The sequence below is a fragment of the Anabrus simplex genome, chromosome 3, assembly GCF_040414725.1.
Source record: "Anabrus simplex isolate iqAnaSimp1 chromosome 3, ASM4041472v1, whole genome shotgun sequence".
Classification (NCBI taxonomy): domain Eukaryota; kingdom Metazoa; phylum Arthropoda; class Insecta; order Orthoptera; family Tettigoniidae; genus Anabrus; species Anabrus simplex.
In genome coordinates, this window is record NC_090267.1 from 460,977,092 (window position 1) to 460,998,826 (window position 21,735).

The 21,735-nt window shown below is 43.7% G+C and overlaps 1 protein-coding gene across 1 annotated transcript in view; it reads left to right on the forward strand.

Annotated features, from left to right (window-relative positions):
- LOC136866861 (insulin-like growth factor) overlaps positions 1-21,735 on the forward strand; it is a 196,566-nt gene that overhangs the window by 169,307 nt on the left and 5,524 nt on the right. The window contains exons 4-5 of the mRNA XM_068226872.1: positions 11,802-11,937; positions 15,748-15,814. Coding sequence (XP_068082973.1) covers positions 11,802-11,937; positions 15,748-15,814 — 203 coding nt within the window. The remainder of the gene's footprint in view (positions 1-11,801; positions 11,938-15,747; positions 15,815-21,735) is intronic.

Below are 21,735 nucleotides of genomic sequence, written 5' to 3' on the forward strand. Positions count from 1 at the left end.
AGAACAGAGAACAGACGATAAAAGAAATGAAAACAGACAAACGAAGAACATCGCAAAGAAGACTATGAAAGGAATATAGGAAAGAAGAAGGAAGAGAAGAAAATAAAAGAAAGAAGAAAGAGAATATAAAAGAGGATGGAAAATGGAAAGAACAGAAAAGAAGATTATAGTTTTAGGGCGGTGGGGTTGTTGGGCTGAGTAGCTCAGACAGAAGAGTTCTGTTCTTCTGAGTCCAAGTTCGTGGGTTCGATCCGATCTCGGCTCAATCCGCGCTTACTGGAAAGCGCTCACATACAGCAGCCGTTTGCCAGTAGATTTGCTGCGCAATATAATTGTGGCGTCCCGGCGTCTCCAAAAACCGACCCAGTGTAAATGACAAGAAAAGGTATAAGATACGAAAAGTGAAGAAAAAGTAAAGAAGAGAAAGAAGTCAAAGGAACAGAAAGGGTTCTCGGCCATTCTCCTTAGAAGTGGCAGTTCAACTCCAGGTCAATTCAAGACGACACCTAATTACTAATACAGTCCCCAGATTTCGGATACACTAAAGAAACTGAACTACTGGTTGTGATACCTCAAGATTCGAAATATGCCTCTGCTGTTACGTCACAGCGATGATGCGATAGGAAACCGCTAAGACTGGGAAGAAAGCGACCATGGTCTTAATTAAAGTATAGCCATTTGCCTAGTGTGAAAATAGGAAAACTCAACTCAAGTCTACCAACATTTGGGTTCGAACCCACTATGTCGCGAATACAAGCGGACAGCTATGTGACACAAATCTTGCGGCCAATGCACGGTCTTCGTAATATTAAGCAAACAGCTTATTAACATGTCAGGTACCAGTTCTATGGCGCAGAGGTCACTCTGGACTGAGAGCTGGCACGGGGTCCCTTCAGTCTCAAGAGACCAACTGAGGAGCTGTCTGATGTGAGAGTAAGCGGACCCGGTCACGAAGCACCGTAATAAGGCTGAGGGTTTCATCGTGCAGATCACGTTCCCACCAGTATTTGACCAGGTGGTAGTCGTATTGACAGGACAAGGCACTCAATCAGCTGTTAAGCCACGGTAGGCCGAGAGCATAATTCCGATATGTCAACGTCAACTTTCCGGACTGCTGTTCGATTCCTGGTCCATTTACAGTGGATCTTCTAAGAGTACTCACGTTTCAGTGGTTCAGATTTTATGTAAAACTCTTTATCCTCTGGGAGCATGATAGCTGAGTGACAATGGTACTGGCTTCTCAAGAAGGTTTCAGTCCGGGCCAACGCACCTCCCTGTGGTTCGAATCCTGTGTAAAACCGGAGGTTCCGTGGCCATAATAATAATAATAATAATAATAATAATAATAATAATAATAATCATAATAATAATAATAATAATAATAATAATAATAATAATAATAATAATGACGCTTGTTGCTTTAAGGGGCCTAACATCGAAGGTCATCGGCCCCAATATAATAATAATAATAATAATAATAATTTCAGGTGATTATTGAAAGCTTGGTGCAGCCCTTGAAATCCATACTCTCCGAAGAGGATGAACGACGCACAGTGGAGCCGAACTCCATTTTACTGAAAAAAAATCTGGACAGTGACGCAATGTTTTTAGAAGAAACACGCCATAGTGCATTCTCTTGTATTTGTTGATAATGCTGAATCGAATTCCGGTAATGCTATTCTCAGAATGCTACGACTAACTGCATTCAAGATATCCAGAGATAGGCCTATATTTATATAAAGAAAGTGTTAAATTTAACTGTGTGAACCTATGGTGCATACAAGGGATGATTCTAGTCCGGAATGTCTCAAAAATTAGAATTATAGGGATTTCGACTCACCTTAACATAATTGGTAAAGAATAGAGAGATACCGATCGAATTGCCTTGCGGCTAGGGGTGCGGAGCTGTGAGTTTGCATTCGGGAGATTGTTGGCTCGAATCCCACTGTCTACAGCGCTGAAAATGGTTTTCCGTGGTTTCACGTTTTCACACCAGGCATATGCTGGGGCTGTACCTTTGTTATTAAGGCCACAGTCGCTTCCTTTCCACTCCTAGCCCTTTTCCATTGTCACCATAAGACCTATATGTGTACAGTAGGTGCGACGTAAAGCAACCTGTAAAATAATAATAATAATAATAATAAATACAGAAGTGAATGCTGAAGACGATATTTTGTTATTTTGTTTTTATCACAAACACAATAACTGTACAGTATTTAGCATAAATCCAGACCGTGCTCGATAGCCGCAGTCGCTTAAGTGCGGCCAGTATCCAGTAATCGGGAGATAGTGGGTTCGAGCCCCACTGTCGGCAGCCCTGAAGATGGTTTTCCGTGGCTTCCCATTTTCACACCAGGCAAATGCCGGGGCTGTACCTTAATTAAGGCCACGGCCGCTTCCTTCCAATTCCTAGGCCTTTACTATCCCATCGTCGCCATAAGACATATCTGTGTCAGAGCGACGTAAAGCAAATAGCAAAAAAACAAAAAATCCAGAAAGAATGAGGCAAAATTGCAAGTTTTCCCTCTCACTGTCAATGTTTATATAGAAGAGGCGATAAAAGAAATGAAAGAGGAATTTGAAAAGGGAAACACAATCCAAGGAGAGGAAATCAAAACTCTGAGATTTTCTTAGATATTACTATTTTATCTGAGTCCGCAGAAGATCTGGAGGATGTTGCTGAACGGTATGGACAGAGTCTTGGAGAAGGAATACAAATGATGATGCAGGAAATATAGGACTGGGAAATGAAGTCCTAAAGGAAGTAGATGAATATTCTTACTTGGGTAGTAAAATAACTAATGGTGACAGAATTAAGGAGGACATAAAATGCAGACTAGCTCTAGCAAGGAAGGCCTTTCAAAGAAATTGGCTCACTTCGAACATTGATATAGGAAATATTAAAACGTTTTTGAAGACTTTCGTCTGGTACAGGACATTGTCTGGAAGTGAAACATGGACGATAACCAGCTCAGAAAGAAAGAGAATAGAAGCTTATGAAATGTAGTGTTGCAGAAAAATGCTGAAGGTGAGATTGGTAGACCGAATGATGAATGAGATACCGAATTGGTGAGAGTAGATAGATTTTGGTAAAGTTGACCAGAAGAAGAGTAAATTGATAGGACACAACTTAAGACAGGTCCGCCTCTGTGGTCTAGTGGTTAGTGTGATTAGCTGCCACCACCAGAGGCCCTGGTTCGATTTCCGGCTCTGCCACGAAATTTGAAAAGTGGTACGAGGGCTGGAATAGGGTCCACTCAGCCTCTGGAGATTAACTGAGCAGAAGTGGGTTCGATTCACACTTCAGCCATCTTGGAAGTGGTTTTCCGTGGTTTCCCACTTCTCCTCCAGGCAAATGCCGGAATGGTACCTAACTTAAGGCCACGGCAGCTTCCTTCCCACTCCTAGCCCTTTCCTATCCCATCGTCGCCATAAGACCTATCTGTGTCGGTGCGACGTAAAGCAACTAGCTTCCTTCCCATTTCCTTGTCTATCCCTTCCAATCTCCTGATCCCCCCGCAAACATAGCAGGTGAGGCCGCTTGAGAGAGGTACTGATCATCCTCCCCAGTTGTATCCCCGACCCAGAGTCTGAAGCTCGTGGGCACTGCCCTTGAGGCGGTAGACGTAAGATCCCTCGCTGAGTCCGAGGGAAAACCGATCCTGGAGGATAAACAGATAAGAAGAAGAAGAACAACTACAACAACAAGAGTAGAATAGATATCGGTTGTAGTAGTTACGTAGAAATGAAAATTTTGTCACAGAATACGGTGAGAGCTGCTTCAAACCAGTCTATGGACTGATGACAGAAAAACAATATTCAATAGTTGTATAGATGTTGTGAAATTTACTCATTATGAAAAATTTGCGATTTAGTTCTCTTTCCTTCTTTCATAGTCTGTTTACCTTCCAAAATTGTTTTTCCCTCGGACTCAGCGAAGGATCCTACGTCTACAGTTTCAAGGGCAGTGACCTGGAGGGTGAGACTTTGGGTCAGAGGGATACAACTGGAAATGAGGACCAGTGCCTCGCCCAGGTGGCCTCACCTGCTATGTTGAACAGGACCTTGTGGGGGTATGGAAAAATCGTAGGGGATAGACTAGGAAGAGGGAAGGAAGCGGTCGTGGCCTTATGTTAGTTACACCCCGGAATTTGCCTGGAGGAGAAGTGGGAAACCACGGAAAACCACTTCGACGTAGGCTGAGATGGGAATCGAACCACCCTCTACTCAGCTGACATCCCGAGGCTGAGTGGACCCCGTTCCAGCCCTCGTACCCCTTTCCAAATTTCGTAGCAGAGCCAAGAATCAAACCCGTGCCTCCGGGAGTGGCACATAATCAGAATAATCGATGTAGTTTTCACAACTAATTATTTCACTTTTGGATCTTTAGTTTCGAATTTATACAAAGTTATTCTCGGCCTTCTGCACTGTGAAGGTTTGACGTCAATACACGGCTTCCTTTGTCAGCCTTGTGTTGACGTCAAACTTCCATACTACAGAACGCTAAGGATGACTATGAAAAAAGTCGAAATCTAAGTTCCTCGGCTTTGTCACAAAATCTACCTCTCAAACTTATCAAAATAGCTATACATTTATACACATGATTCATTTGAAAAGAAAGGGGGGGGGGGGAAGTGAAAAATAATTTTCATTCTAGTAAAAAAGGTACCTTGCAACTTGATAATAGGTGCAATGAGTATGGTATGGAGATTAGCCTTGTCCAAGACTAACGCGATACCAGTAGGTATGGAACCTAATAGAACTGAATGTCAGGTTGGGTATACAACACTGTGCAGTAATTGTAATAACAATCATTGATCATAAATTATATATGAATAAATAAATTAAATAAATTAATAATATAATTAAAATAAAATGAATTAATAAGAATAATTAACCGAAATGTCCGTAGTATGGGCGCCAGAGTTCACCAGAATGGATCACTCCAATTTTAATAGAGCATGATAATTCTCTCTCCCAGGGCGTGTACATAAAGCTACGTACAGGTACATCTGCTTCAGGCCTTACCTAACTTTCTGAAAACGACTAGGTAGGTATGAACTGTACCCAGGTTCATCAGTAACTCCACTGATTCGAAAAAAACTAACTATATTCTAAATGACTTCCGTGCATGAGCACCTCATCAACACACCAAAATATACATATAATACGCTCACAAAATACTACTGGAAGACTCCATATTTACGATGACAACAACTTGCATATTCTCATAATTGGCACTTGTTATATCACACAGGTACTGTACCTTTATAATTCTATGTTCACTGATTCTAACATTTGGTTTAAAGATACATTCACTTGAGCAACACACGCTTGTTGTTCCAGAACATAAATTATGGAATGTCTGAAATACAGCACCTCATAGCTTTCACCAACATATAAGATACCAAAGCCGCCACAAGTGACAAAATGCCAAGTGCCCAAGCACTCCACAGTTTGTAGGTCAGCACCACACATCACATTCAACAAAATTTCACGTCAACCACGTTACACACAAGTTTTAAAGCAAGTCATATTCCACCAAAATTTCAAGTCAAGTCTGTTTCACAAACATTATATCTCTCACGTCCCACCAAAGATTTTAAGACAAGTACGTTTCACAAAATTTACCTCTCCTCTCACATTCCACCAAAGACTTTTAAATCAACTCTCCACTCTTTTCAGTCAAGTCTCTTCCGTCGTTTACTCGCAAGCCTAAATAGACCTCAGCTTCCCCCTACTCTCACATGATACGTCGAGATTGATCCTGGCCATCCAATCATGGGTGGAAGATCCTCTTGCCATACCAAGACCACGCCCCGAACCTCTTTCGGGTCGCAATACAATTACAACTTTCCGAGTTGTAAATACCACTGTTTTCCCATCCGCTTGTACAAAACAAATTACTCATATCACATATGAAGATTTTTCAGCGTAAAATATTAAAAATAAATATACAAATGAAATAATAATAATAATAATAATAATAATAATAATAATAATAATAATAATAATAATAATAATAATAATACGAACAATGGCAATAATCTCTCTCAGTTCTGAATAAAGTGCTTGGGTGTGATATATGTACTATCAAAAATGGAACGCGTAGATCACTTCAAGTATTTAGGATCTGTATTCACCCAGGATGGTAGTATAGTGAGATAGAATCAAGGTGCAGCAAAGCTAATGGAGTGAGTTCGCAGTTGCAGTCAACAGTATTCTGTAAGAAAGAAATCAGCTTCCAGACGAAACTATCTTTACACCGGTCTGTTTTCAAACCAAGTTTGTTTTACGGGAGTGAAGGCTGGATGGACATAGGATACCTCATTCATGAGTTAAAAGTAACAGACATGAAAGTAGAGGTGTATAAACAGGTGGGGACAATGGCAGGAGGGTACTCGGAATGAGGAAATAAAAGATAACTTAGGAATGTACTCAATTATTGATGAAGATGTATGGTTTCGATAGTGGGACCATGTGAAGCAAATGGATGAGAATTGGTGACCTAGGAGAATAATGAAATCGTCATGGAGGGTAAGAGAAGTAGAGGGAGACCAAAGCGACGATGGTTGGACTTAGTTTTTAACGATTAGGAAGCTAACAGATATAGAACTAAACGAGGTCATTAGGGCGAAGTTTAGTAAAATCAAAGAGGCTTGCAGACTGAACATTTGTGTGATGTGAAAATGGGAAACCACGGAAAATCATCTTCAGGGCTGCCGACTCTGGGATTGGAACCCACCACCTCCCGAATGCAAGCTCACATCTACGCGACCCAAACGTTTTCAAAAATGAGATACATCCTTCTTCCCTTTACAAACTGAAACGATAAAGTTCGTTTTCCAAGTTGGAAAATGAATGTCCATTCTATTAACAAAGGTTTCAAAATTAAAATATATTCTTATTCTATTTATAGAATGTTTCCTTAAAGGAATGACGCCGAGCTGAGTGGCTCAGACGGTTAAGGCGCTGGCCTTCCGAACCCAACTTGGCAAGTTCGATCCTGGCTCAGTCCGGTGGTATTTGAAGGGGCTCAAATACGTCAGCCTCGTGTCGGTAGATTTACTGGCACGTAAAAGAACTCCTGTGGGACCTCCGAGTCTCTGAAAACCGTAAAGGTAGTTAGTGGGACGTAAAGCAAATAACATTATTATTATTACTTTCTTTCTTTCTTTATTTCTTTCTTAATCTGTTTACCCTCCAGGATTAGTTTTTCCCTCGGACTCAGTGAGGGAGTGTCCTGGAGCATGGGACATTGGGTCTGGGGTACAACTGGGGAGGAGGACCAGTCACTCGACCAGGCTACCTCACCTGCTATGCTGAACAGGGGCCTTGTAGTGGATAGAGACGGCAGAGGGAAGGAAGCGGTCGTGGCATTAAGTTAGGTACCATGCCGGCATTTGCCTGGAGGAGAAATGGGAAACCACGGAAAACCACTTCGAGAATGGCTGAGGAGGGAATCGAACCCCCCTCTACTCAGTTGACCTCACGAGGCTGAGTGAACCCCGTTCCAGCCCTAGTACCACTTTTCAAATTTGGTGACAGAGCCGGGAATCGAACCCGGGCCCCCGGGGAAGGCAGCTAATCACGCTAACCACTACACCGCAGAAGTGGACCGATTTAAAAAAAATAACCTCATTACTTCGAAGAAAATGTAGTCTATGTTCTATGTTTCAGGCCTGAGGAAAGGTAATGCAACCAGCCACATTAAATGTGCAGCACATTGTCTTTTTGAAAAATAAATTACTTTAATAATATTATCTACAATCAAATACAGTGCAATGAAAAAAGACGCCAGCCAAAGAATAACAAATCATTCAACTCTCCTCACAACCACGTTACTCGTGCGCATGCGTGCCCAATATTTCCGATAGGCTGTGGAAACAACAGCCAAGACATCACTTCACAGCGAGTCTTCGTTCGACCACAGAGAGGCAGCACTGGTCACACCAGAATTTTGATCGAAGTGAGAACGTAACAGGTGACTCAGCGGTAGTATTTAAGAGTGGATCGCTCAAAGCATACGGGAAACTAAATAATGTAGTAAAGCCATCAACCGCAGGTCTTTTAATACTCCCACTTGCCTATTCCATAGCCAGATTTGTAAATCCATGAACTATAAAAATGTACTTTTTATGTTGTTAAAATAAGGGCATGATATTGTGATATGTCTAGTTTATAAATTTCGCTAAGTAAACTCGTGTCCTCATCCCGAGGTGGTGCAGCTCTTTTCAGGCACACCCCCTATGGAGGTGAGCTGCATGTACCATTTCAACCACATACCAGCCCTCCTGCTATTCTTAAATTTCTAGCTGGCATCCCCCAAAACCCGGGTTCGATTCCCGGCTTCTTCTTCTTCTTAATCTGTTTATCGTCCAGGGTTGGCTTTTCCCTCGGACTTAGCGAGGAATCCCACCTCTACCGCCTCAAGGGCAGTGTCCTGGAGCGTCAGACATCGGGTCGGGGATACAACTGGGGAGAATGACCAGTACCTCGCCCAGGCGGCCTCACCTGCTATGCTGAACAGGGGCCTTGATGGGGGATGGGAAGATTGGAAGGGATAGACAAGGAAGAGGGAAGGAAGCGGCCGTGGCCTTAAGTCAGGTACCATCCCGGCATTTGCCTGGAGGAGAAGTGGGAAACCACGGAAAACCACTTCCAGGATGGCTGAGGTGGGAATCGAACCCACCTCTACTCAGTTGACCTCCCGAGGCTGAGTGGACCCCGTTCCAGCCCTCATACCACTTTTCAAATTTCGTGGCAGAGCCGGGAATCGAACCCGGACCTCCGGGGGTGGCAGCTAATCACACTAACCACTACACCACAGAGGCGGACTCGATTCCCGGCTCTGCCACGAAATTTGAAAAGTGGTACGAGGGCTGGAACGGGGTCCATTCAGCCTCGGGAGGTCAACTGAGTAAAGGTGGGTTCGATTACCACCTCAGCCATCCTGGAAGTGGTTTTCCGTGGTTTCCCATTTCTCCTCCAGGCAAATGCCGGGATGGTACCTAACTTAAGGCCAAATTCCATTCTTTTTATACTAGTTTAACACACTTCTTCTTTTCCTACCGCATTTCCCACACCTGTGGGGTCGCGGGTGCGAACTGCGTAGAACATGTGGATTTGGCCCTGTTTTACGGCCGGATGCCCTTTCTGACACAACCTATATGCAGGGATGTAATCGCTATTGCGTGTTTCTGTGATGGTTGGTAGTGTGGTATGTTGTCTGAATATAAAGAGGGTAGTGTTGGGCCGGACACAAACACCCAGACCCCGAGCCAGAAGAATTAATCAAAAGCGACTAAAATCCCCGACCCGGCCGGGAATCGAACCCGGGACCCTCCGAACCGAAGGGAAGTACGCTGACCATTCAGACAACGAGTCGGACCACTAGTTTAATACTGTGACTGGAATATTTTCAATGCCGAAAGGCAAGAAATAAAAATACGGTGACTGCTACTACACCAAGAGTAGCGGCCTTTCTTTATGCGGCAGGTGACAGTAACACGGTCAACTTCATTAAGGCCATCCCACATTTCACACTCCAAGTTGTGAAGACTAGATCACAAAAGACGAACAGTCTACTCAGCACTAGTCAGTTCGTCGCGGGTTAGCTACAGAGATACGGAAATGACTAAAGTCCGTTTCGATGGCTCTAACGAAGGATATAATTGTAACTGGTTCACTGCAAGCTGTTCATTTAGCGACCTGACCTTCAGGTTCATGACTTTATATAGTCGACCTTGAATGAGTTCCAGTAAATGGAGTAGTGAAGGCCCTCAGGTTACTGCTCCAGTCGGCAGCAGCTGTATCAATCTAAAAGCAGGTTGTTCTTTTTTTTTTGTCTCAACTTCATTTCAAATGGTCATTTTGAAGGACGACGGAAATAGCTGAGCGATGTTCATACAAACCGCATTCCTACATGGACACTGCGAGATCAGACAACTATAGCTAGAGGATATTCGCCCTTCAGCAGCAGTCGTTGATTAAGATGGAAAAGAGTAAGCAAGCCTTGTGCTCTACGTAGCTCTCAGTTTGAGGGCGGGCAGAGAGAGGGTGTTGCCCTTTAGGTGGCCCGTCTCACCCCATCAGAGCGGGGAATGAAAGCTTTATTAAAAATAACAGCTTGAGGTCGTATGGCTCCATGGCTAATTGGTTAGCGTGCTTGACTTTGGTCTCAGGCATCCCGGGCTCGGTTCCCGGCCTGTTCGTAGATTTTCACTTTTATTAATTCCTCAGGCTTAGTTGCTGGGTGTTCGTCCCATTTTCAGTAATTATTATACTTCATTTTAGGTAGGGCCTCTTCCTCACAGCACCGTAATATGTCACAAAAAAGTAGGCATGTCGCCGTTTTAATCAGTGGCGGCTGGTGCAGAAAATCAGTTGTGTGCTGTAACCCATCCCCCGTCCAACAATAAAAATATTTTGAAATATATGCGGTTTTCAAGAGACTCTCCACTGAGTTTTCAATACTGAACAAACACGCAAACAACCCCAGCACATTCCTCATACAAAACTAATTAAACACACAATACCACCTTCAGTCACAAAAATTTCACGAACTCGGAAGCACTTGGTGTGAGCGCACAGAAACAGAACTTCGCAACGTTATAAAAATCATTGAAATAAAATCAGCAACATCGTAATGCAAAAGTACATGTTGTGTTGTTCTTCTTCTTAATCTGCTTACCGTCCAGGGTTGGCTTTTCCCTCGGACTCAGCGAGGGATCCCACCTCTACCGCCTCCAGGGCAGTGTCCTGGAGCTTCAGATTTTAGGTCGGGGAATACAACTGCGGAGGATGGCCAGTACCTCGCCCAAGCGGCCTATCTGCTATGCTGAACAGGGGCCTTGGTGGGGGATGGGAAGATTGGAAGGGATAGACAAGGAAGAGGGAAGGAAGCGGCCATGGTCTTAAGTTAAATACCATCCCGGCATTTGCGTGAAGGAGAATTGGGAAATCATGGTAAACCACTTCGAGGATGGGTGAGGAGGGGAATCGAACCCACCTCTATTCAGCTGACCTCCCGAGGCTGACTGGACTCCGTTCCGGCCCTCGTACCACTTTTTAAATTTCGTGGCAGAGCCGGGAATCGAACCCAGGCCTCCGGATGTTTCTCACTTCCTAAAGCAAAATACGCGAATTTCATTGTACCTAAAAATACCTAAACTAACCTAGAGTCGGTAGATTCAGAGCGGATCTCGGCTATTAAGTGGCCACAACTCGTCCATGTTCCAACAACTTTGCACCCCGACCTGAGCAGAGGAGGGGTGGCCACGGCCCTACCGTAGCTCTACGCCCATGTATTCGGAAGACGACAAAGGGATGTACCTCACGGCTAGCCCCCACCGTCGGTTGTGCTGAGAAGGGCCCTGTTCAGCATAGCAGATGAGGCTGTCTGGACGAGGTACTGGTCCTCCTCCTCAGTTTTATCCCCGACATTCCAAGACACTCTCTTTGAGGTGGTAAAGGTGGGATCCCTAGCTGAGTCCGAGGGAAAAACCAACCCTGGAGTGTAAACAGATTAAGAAAGAAAGAAAGAAAGAAAGAAAGAAAGAAAGAAAGAAAGAAAGAAAGAAAAGAAGTGTGAAACGATATAAATTTTGAAATTTGATCAAAAATAGCGAGGAAAGAAGGTTAAAATCTAAACATCTAGGCCATGTTCATTCTTTCTAAAATATAAATTACGAGTTGAAGAATTGAAGCCATATTCTACTAACCAGTAGTCGAGTTTGTCTCTGTTAAAGTATTACAGAATTGAGCAGTCCTTTGTTGACTCATGGCTAACCTTGTTGCAGATGGCACTAACATTTCTCATCGGCGATCAACAGACAGCTCCTCCGAGTCCCACGGCCTGGCGAATGACTGCTGTTACAGAGGCTGCACTCGCAACGAAATGGAACAATACTGCTCTCCAGCACCCCCAAACAGCAGGTATGTAATAATAATAAAGTTTGTTCGCCCAACGCTTGTCCCGTTTCTCTACGGGGTCGGGTACGAGCTGAGATGATTCTGTTTTGGCGGGTTTTTATGACTGGATGCCCTTCCTGACGTCAACAGCATCAGAGTAGTTAATAAGATGAAATGAATGACCTGATAATATGATAGTAGGAAGGGAGAGGGTGAAACCCGGTGCCGGCACATAGCCTGCTCCTGTTGAATAGCACCAATGGGTCTGTTCAAGACTTAACGTCTCCATCCGACGGACGAATCGCCATCAACAGCGTCATATGCGCTCACTCCATTTGAACACTCCGGAGAGGTTTCGAATTTAATCCAGGCTTTTGGCACGCAATGTAGCGATTTGAAATTGTATACCGCCACCTCCGCTACCCTGCCAGCCAGCATTCTGATAGTGAAAATTTTTTCGAACACCGGGACTCGAACCGGCTAACCACGGTGTCAGACCGTTTAGACTTCAACGCCTTAACGATCATGGCTACCAGACGGGCTCAGTAAGAATAAGATTAAGAATATGGCTCCTTGGCTGAATGGTCAGCCTTCGGTTCAGAGGTTTCCACATTCGATTCCTGGCCGAGCGGAAGATGTTAGCTGTGTATGATTAAATACTCTGGGTCGTGGACTGGGTTTTTGTGCTCGTCTTATTGCACTTCCCTTCATATACACACATCGCACCACAGAGGGCTGGATAGTGGGTTTTAACCCCACTGTCGGCAGTCCTGAAGATGGTTTTCCGTGGTTTCCCATGTTCACACCAGGAAAATGCTGAGGCTGTACCTTAATTAAGGCCACGGACGTTTTCTTCCCACTCTTAGCCATTTCCTGTCCCATCGTCGCCATTAGATCTATCCGTGTCGGTGCCACGTAAAGCAACTTGCAACAAAGAGCAGGCGCCAGGAAGGGACCCCGGTGGTGAAACCAGGCCAAATTCACGTCATGTTCCGACGCCATAAACTGGAAAGAAGGTCAGGAAAAAATATATAGTTCTACAGTCAAGGTCATTCAACGTAGATCCCTGTCAACTTTCATTCCAGCAACACTCTCCACTATCAATTCATTTCATCTGTCAGCCATTAATCATTGCCCCAGAGAAGTGCGACAGGCTTCGGCAGCCGGCACATTTCCTATCCTCGCCGCAAGATGGGGGCTTCATGCAATTCATCCCTGACCCGGTCATTGACTGGAAATCAAATTGTATGTTTTCATTTTTCAATCGATTTTACGAACCCGTCTGGTGACCATGATCGTTAAAGGTTCAAGGCTACATGGCCCGACACCTGGTTTGCCGGTTCAAATCCCGTTGGTCGAAAAAATTGACTGAGATAATGGCATTCTTACACTGCCGTTAACTTTGAAAGTCCAAAATAAAACAGCATCCGGGAGATAGTAGGTTCGAATCCCACTATCGGCAGCCCTGAAGATGGTTTACCGTGGTTTCCCATTTTCACACCAGGCAAATGCTGGGGCTGTACCTTAATTAAGGCCACGGCCGCTTCCTTCCAACTCCTAGGCCTTTCCTATCCCATCGTCGCCATAAGACCTGTCTGTGTCGGTGCGACGTAAAACCCCTAGCAAAAAAAAACAATTTCGTCATATATTTCTTTCTTTTTCTTTCTTTCTTTCTTTCTTTCTTTCTTTCTTTCTTTCTTTCTTTCCTTCTTTCTTTCTTTCTTTCTTTCCTAATCCGTTTACCCTCCAGGGTTGGTTTTTCCCTCGGACTCAATGAGGTATGCCACATCTATTGCTCCATAGAGTGTCCTGGACTATGAGACTTTGGGTCGCGCGGATACAACCGGGAAAGTGGACCATTACCTCGCCCAGAGAGCCTCACGTGCTATGCTGAATAAGGGCCTTGTGGGGCGAATGAGAAGATTGGAAGAGATAGACAAGGAAGTGGAAAGGAAGCGGCCATCACGGCATTTGACTGGAAAACCACTTCAAGGATGGCTGAGGTGGAAATCGAACCCCCTCCATTCAGTTGACCTCCTGAGGCTGAGTGGTCTCCGTTCCAGTCGTCATAGCACTTTTCAAAGTTCGTAGCAGAGCCGGGAATCGAACCCGGGTCTTCGGGGGGGTGTCAGCTATTTGCACTAACCATTACACCACAGAGGCGAACTCTTTTATTCTTTACCAGTTGTATTACCCGGCGCTGCCCGAATACTTCATTAACTGTTTACTTTTAGGAATTAATTTACCTGTTCACTATGTCTGAAGCGATTTTTTTAGATTCCTTTACTGTGACGTTGATTGATAGTTTACAAACTATTTTGTAGTTTAAGAGTTATTTTTATGTGTTCAATTTCAAGTTTTAGTTTTAGGTTTTTTCGCGTCAATTAAACTTTGGTCTTGTGGCAGCCCAGATTATCCGGAAAGAAGATAATCCTTTCATGTGAATAATAACAATAAGTGATGACTATGTATTTACTCATCGCATCGTAGATGTGATGTATAGCCTATCACCAATCAGCCTAGCTACCCCGAAAACTGTGGACTCAACACGCATCTCGGTCAGTTTGGACATTTTCATCATCATCACTTCTCACCCCACTACCGATGGGGCTGAAATTGTACGGAAACGCCATCCAGAGTGTCACAATATTAATCTCAGCGACACCGAAAACTATGGATTCGACAGTGATATCGGTCGTTTTCGATTATTCTTACATGTCAGCCCTCCCCTACCGTTACTAGGAGTGTCTAGATCCGCAGTAGATTTTTTTTCAGATAGTAAGTGATACGTGTACCAAGTTAAGCTGAAAGCTTTTCTGGAAAATACACATAGACATCCATAATCTCGGTCATTTAGATATTTTCCTTTTCACCACTCTTCCCCTTCCAGTGCCTATGGAGACTGAACTTCGACTTAAGTAGCAACCAGAGTGTCACTATTCATCTCAGCGGCCCCCCGAAATCTATGGGTTCGACACTAATATTGGTCGTATTCGATTATGTCTACAAATCATCGCCTCTCCACCCCCACCTCTAGGAGTGCTATGGGTGTCTTACCACTGCAGTATTTTTTCCCGGATAGTAATTTATATATATGTCAAGTTTGGTTGAAAGCTATCCTGAAACATACACGCATAGATCCATAATCTTGATCATATTGGACATTTTCCACCCATATAATCTATGGAGAATCTCGTCGGAATGCAGCCGAGTCCCATACAAGCAACTTTTTGATAGAGCGGAGTGCCTGTAAATGAGTTATTGAACTTTATGTCCGGCTCCATGGCTAAATGGTTAGCGTGCTGGTCTTTGGTCACAGAGGTCCCGGGTTCGATTCCCGACCATGACACGCAGGTCGCCTAGGGCGCAAATCAAAAGACCTGCATCTGGCGAGCCGAACTTGTCCTCGAACACTCCCGGCACTAAAAGCCATACGCCATTTCATTTCATCTTTACGCATCTTTGACGTGTTTACAATATTGCACCCTGTTACAGAACGTGTGTAGTAAAGTGGCTGCTATTTGTTTCACATTCGAAATATAGTACGTTGTAGCGCTCCCCTGTAAACCAGCGAACAGGCATCCCTTTCATCATTATCGCGTGCGGGACACTTACAAGTAGAAAGTACGGGGCTGGAGGGTCACCTGGTATATCATCCCATCAGAATAGTCGTGTGGAAGACGGATTGTTACTATTATACATTATTATAAACTGTTATATATGTAATAAATAAATGCCTCATTGTTACGGAAACGTGAACAACAGAGGAGCATAAATGTTAGTGTCGTTCGTTTTGCTGCATACCGTATCATTGTTTGTTTGTGTTTGTTGCAGAAGTTCGCTGTCCTCACCAGAAGACACCAACAGAGGGGTAGCAGCCACTCCCTCCCGCTCAGAGCAGGTCAGAGGCCGCAAGAGACGTCGGGGCAAAGAACGCTGTGGGTGTCGCCGGCGGCGCCGTCGTAGGCGCGGAAAGGTCTAACGCTTCTCTAACACTGCTCTAATGCTTCGCTCTTACCTCTAACACGCTCAAATAACAATGGAACTAACATACTTCACGTAACAATGTCAATATTTGTATTTGCCACGTAATAATTGGTACGTTGCTTGTTTATCCTCGCTGAGGACAAATAAAGAAATAACCATACATCAGGAAGGTTATGTGACTTTATTTTCATACTTTTTAAATGATTTAGCACTCTTCTGCTTTGGGTGTTTTCTATACACAGGGCTGAGAATTTTCTTTATTGTTACAATATGTATTTATACAAATAAAAGTTCGATCTGTACTTTGCTAAAAGTTCTATTTAAATAATGGAATTTTTGTATCGGTCGTGTTCACATTAACAAGAAAAGGCTCTTTTTAATTTTCCGTCATCTGTCTGCCTGTATGTATGTATGTATGTATGTACGCGAATCAGCAGAAAATGGCTGAACAAAATTTAATGAAAATCTGTGCCTAAAGTCGGGAAATGAAACACTACAATCTAGGCTATAAATAATTGTATTCACGCTGAGTGAAATGGTAGCTTAGGGGAAGGCCTAAAATTTAAATCTTAAATATCTATGTTATTGGTGGTCCTATCGAAAAGTATTACATAATAAAAGTTATCTTCTTCTTCTTCTTAAGACGCCGTCTCCGAGCGGAGGTTGGCGATCCACGTAACTAGCTCTGATCTTGACAGCGCAGAATGGAATGCCATTTCTGAAGTACAGCAATGCCATCTTCGAAGGTCTTTCAGCCATGAATTTCTTCTTCTCCCAACAGATCTCTTCCCCTGTATCTTCCCTTCGACAATAAGCTGTAATAACTGATACCTCTCTCCTCTCATGATATGTCCTAGGTATTGCGTTTTCCTCTGTTTTATGATGAGCAGTAGTTCTTTTTGCTTTTTCATCTGACGAAGGACCTCGGCATTTGAGATTTTCATTACCCAGGATATCCGCAAGAGACGGCGATACAGGAACATTTCGAAGGCATCAAGACGTTTTTCTATGATTGGACCCAGAGTCCAGCTTTCACAGAATACAATTTCCAATCGTTTATGTCTTAAACAGTTTTATCGTACCGACTATGATAATAGAATTCGTGAATTTAGACTTTTGTTGCTCAGTCCGTATCAACACCGAGTATTACTAACATGAAAATATTATTCAATCCTGTTCACTGGCGATGGGCCTTGTCGTGATTGTCTTAAAGTGTAAAACCGCGTGATCATCGGTCCATATCGACAAGAAAAATTGTGAAGGTGATTATACAAAAGCAGAAAAATCGTAAAGGAGCGATCGATTGAAGAATAGGAAGAAAGCTAAATGTGAAGGCCTACGATATCGAAAGCTCATAAAACTAATCAACAATAACATTACATTATCCATTGTTGCGATGTAATTTGTCTCTTCTGCTGCCACTCATCTCCGATAGATGGAATTACTGCTGCGTCCCGAGTAAAACAGCTGGCGGAAAGTAGCTGGGAAGTTAGATAACCTTGCACATGCTACATGATTGCCCAGTCAACAACAGGTACTACAGCTAATAAACGTGTATGGAGGGAAGCCGAGTGTCATCATTATTGGCTTCCACCTAGGAGGCCGAGATTCGAGTCCCGGCCAACGGGTGTGGGATTTTTGAAATGAATATATCACTTTTCGTAGTTGCATTAGTTTCATACCAAACCCTCGGTTTGAATGATAATTTTTATGGGCTTCTTTCGGGCCGTGGAATGAGGAATGGATGCCTATTTCTAAACTGGACAACGTTGAGGGTAGGTAGGTACTTCCCTTCCCTGTCCCTTCACTATTGTTATTGTCCGGCTCCATGGTTATATGGTTAGCGTACTGGCCTTTGGCCTAGAGGGTCCCGGATTCGATTCCCGGCAGAGTCGGGGATTTTAACCTTAATTGGTTAATTCCAATGGCTCTGGGGCTGGGTGTTTGTGGCGTCTTAAGCATTAGAATTCATCATAGGTAGGGCCCCATCCTCATAGACGCGCAGGTCGCCAATACGGCGTCAACTCAAAAGACCTGCACCAGGCCTCTCCGGAGGCCACACGCCATTTATTGTTATTTCGTTTCGGCGTTTACCAAATTCGTGTGTTCTCCATCGCCAGATGTTTTATTCCAGGCTTGTGTTAATATCATACCTTCGTATGTGTGTACACCTGTTATGCTATGTGACGATCTCAGACTGATTCGTCAGTTTCCGCTTCGAACGCTAGCGCTGTGCCGCGTCTGGTGAGCCATCTGGTGACGAATGAACGTACCACTTATACTTCTATTATAACGTCTGCATTCAAACCTCATTGTTTGAGAAGTCTTTCTCGTGAACACTCGAGATTTTCTTCTGAAAACGCAAAGTTCTCTGCGATACGTAAAGAATTTCACCTTATTTTCTTGACACGATATAAGCCCAAAAGCCTATATCATATCTATAATCATATTGAAGTTATAACAATGCATATAAATATTTTGGTAGAGCACAAACTACTAGAATGTAACAATAACATTTTTATCTTCTTACTTGGAATGTCTGTTTTTAAGTCAAAACTGAAATTAATCACAATGACGGGGTAGGCTTACAGCAGTATTAGATAGGCACAAATTACGAGATTTTCTGCAATTGAGTCCCTGACGGCACAATATTCTCAGCTCTGTGTAGCCTATAAATAGAACGAAATTAATTCACACAAATAAAATAAGCATAAGAGTTCTCAAGAAATTCTGATAACAGTATTGTGCCTAGCAATACATGAAAATCTATATTTGCGAAGTTTATTTTTTTAGACAAGCAACGTTTCCGATTTTAACTGTACATCATTATGTTCAGCATTAATGATTCCTCACTGAAAATAGACACTTAAGAACTGACTAATATTAGGTGGCTACTAACAGTTCTAATATTTTTCCACTGACAACCTGCAATCATCAAAAAGAGAAAATTGTTCGTTTTTTGGTTCGTGGTGCCTAAATGACGCAAATGTCCAAAAAAATCAGCAGTTTCTTAACTACTTCTCTGACATAAAGCCTAAAGAATAACAAAGTCTTACGGCTCATGCCGTAAACATACCAAACCTACCAAAATATAACACTTCAAAGCCCTAATTATTTTTAATTATATTGTTCTAATGAAAACATATCGCTATACAAATACGAATATTTAAACTACTTTGTAGACTAATGTAGACCAGTAGGGAGAAAAGGAGTAGAGCTGGGCCAGTGGCAATGCGCAAGATGGCATACCATACCAGGTACACATACGAGGATTGAAGTCGGTACTAGGTCCACACTGTGCCGTATTTCAAGTTCTGGGATGGAGTTCCACACCTGTTGCACCTGGTCAGTGAAATAAGTAACCATTAATGCCGATATTGGATGATACTGGATTTATCGTCCTATATGTGGTCAATGGGCGAATGGTCTGGTGATCTCACAGACCAAGGCAATTGGTTGACACTCTGTAGAGCACGCTGGGTGACAACAGCGGTGTGAGGACGAGCTGTCTAAGGAACTCCAGGTGTAACTCCAGTGCGTGGACGCCGCAGACAGTTTAATTTCAAGCACTCACCTGGCCTCCTTCTTACAAACCAACAGCCATCACTGGCACAAAGACAGAAATGGCTCTCGACTGAGAGCACACCAGATCTCCAATCCGCCCTCCAGTGAGGTCTAGCTTCACACCACTGAAGTCGCAGATGGCTGGGATTCGGAGTTAGTGGCATGGACGCCACAGGACGTCTGTCTAAGATCTGTCCCTCAAGTAATCGATTTGTTACAGTTCGCTGTGTCACTCTCGTGCCAACTTAAGCTCTAACGACACTCCAGATGCAGTACAATCCAACACAGCCATGCGACGAATACGGCGGTCTTCCCTCGCCGTAGTGGCCCTGTGCGGCCGGGACCTCGCCCTTCTTGAGACAGTGCCTTCCCGTGGCCATTTTTGCCAACACTGGTGTACTGTGTATACATCCCTGCCGAGTCTTTCTACAATATCGCGGAAAGAATATCCTCATTCTCGTATCCCTATTACACGGCCTCGCTCAAACTCGAAACGTTGCTGATACCGCTTTGTTCGTCTCCTTAAAGGCATGTTTGACTCACAACCACCTCACAACGTCAACACCGGATGACTACTAACGCTGTCCGGCTCCATGGCTGAACGGTTAGCCTTTGGTTCAAGGGGACCCGGGTTCAATTTCTGGCTGGGTCGGGGGTTTTAAGCTTAATTGGTTATTTCCACTGGCTCAGGGACTGGGTGTGTGTGCCATCCTCAAAATAGAAAATAAAAGGGAATGAGAAAAATAAGAAAAGGAACACCAGCAATTAACAACAAAGAAGTTAGTCAAATTTTTTAAAAATGCAAAAAGTGTACAGAGCCTATTTAAAGCAAACTTGCTTTGCAAGGTCATTATGGTGCTACCAACACGTCGTCAACTAGTGCACAAATTTGATTTGCGTATCTTTCAGACATGCCAACACGCCTCCTGAATTTCATTCATCTACCACAGGGCCTCTCAAACGCCCAAAATCTCACGCGTGCAAATTGAGGCGCAAGAGCTCCGTGCACTGTGCATCGCTCCCGCTCGGTTCAGCTCGGACCAACGCTTCGTCTCTAGGCTACTCGGCTAAGCTCGGCTAAGCCCGGCTCTACGCGGCTCAAGTCAGCTTGGATTTAGAGCACTACGGAGAGGGTGCGGTAGAGGGAGACAGGGGGAGCGAGCGAGACAGGCGTGAGGAAAGAGAGAGAAAGCGCTATTGCTCCATATCGAGGAGTGCGGGGTCTGCACTCTGGTCAACCAAGGGAAGTCGTCTTTTGCACCGTGCACAGTGCATGCACCAAGCGCATGCATCCTGAGAGGCCCTGATCTAGCACAAATCATTCTTGGTGTTAATGAGGAGAATAGGACCACACCATTTTTCATCGAATTGAAGTTGAAAATTTAATTCACGTTATGCATGCAGGGTCATACTCGTCCGTAAAAGAATGTTGTCAAGTGCATTCTATACATGTATCTCATCCTAGCATCGGATTATAATATAAGGCATGCAAAATAAGGAAAATTTAGTAAACGTTGCTCCCGCCCAATGCATGTGGAGTTTATGAAATGGTGTCACATTCATGTGGTTCGGACTTGATGTAAAACTGGAGATCCAGTGGGTATGACCAGGGTATCAGCAGTCATTTACAACTATAAACTTGCTTGATTGGTTGCTTTATCGTTGAACATTTAATTGATTCATTTGAATTGGATTTATTCTTTAATATAGTCTACTTCTGCCAAGTTTTATATTCCCCTTCTGCCAAGCGCCACTAATGAGCCAATGTCTATGGAAAATATTTCCTTAAGCTGCTGTCTCAACGATGAGAATATCACATGTTAAACGTTTTCACCAGATGTCAAGTATGTCCCAAAAAAGAGTCTCCTTAGGACATTCGATGAGCCATTAACCACTGTGAGGCTAATTCCAGAGAATTAGGATGTAAAACAGGGGGCAAATAAGTCTTTGGTAAGACCGAACTAGAGTATGGTTCCAGTGTGTGCGGCCCCGGGTTCGATTCTCGGCCGGGTTAGGGGATTTTAATTGTAAATGATTAATATCCCTGGCCTGGGTACTGGGTGTTTGTGTCGTCCTTAACGTTCCTTTCCTCACATTCAACACTCTACACTTCCGCCATTTACAAAATACACGCAGGTCCCTTACATATCGTGCAAGTAGGGGCAAAAAGATCTTTCTAGGTCAACGCCCGGAACAAATAGCATTTTCTTAAGGGTTCCAGTGTATGGAACCCTCGCCAGGATTAACTTGATTCAAGAACTGGAAAAAGTA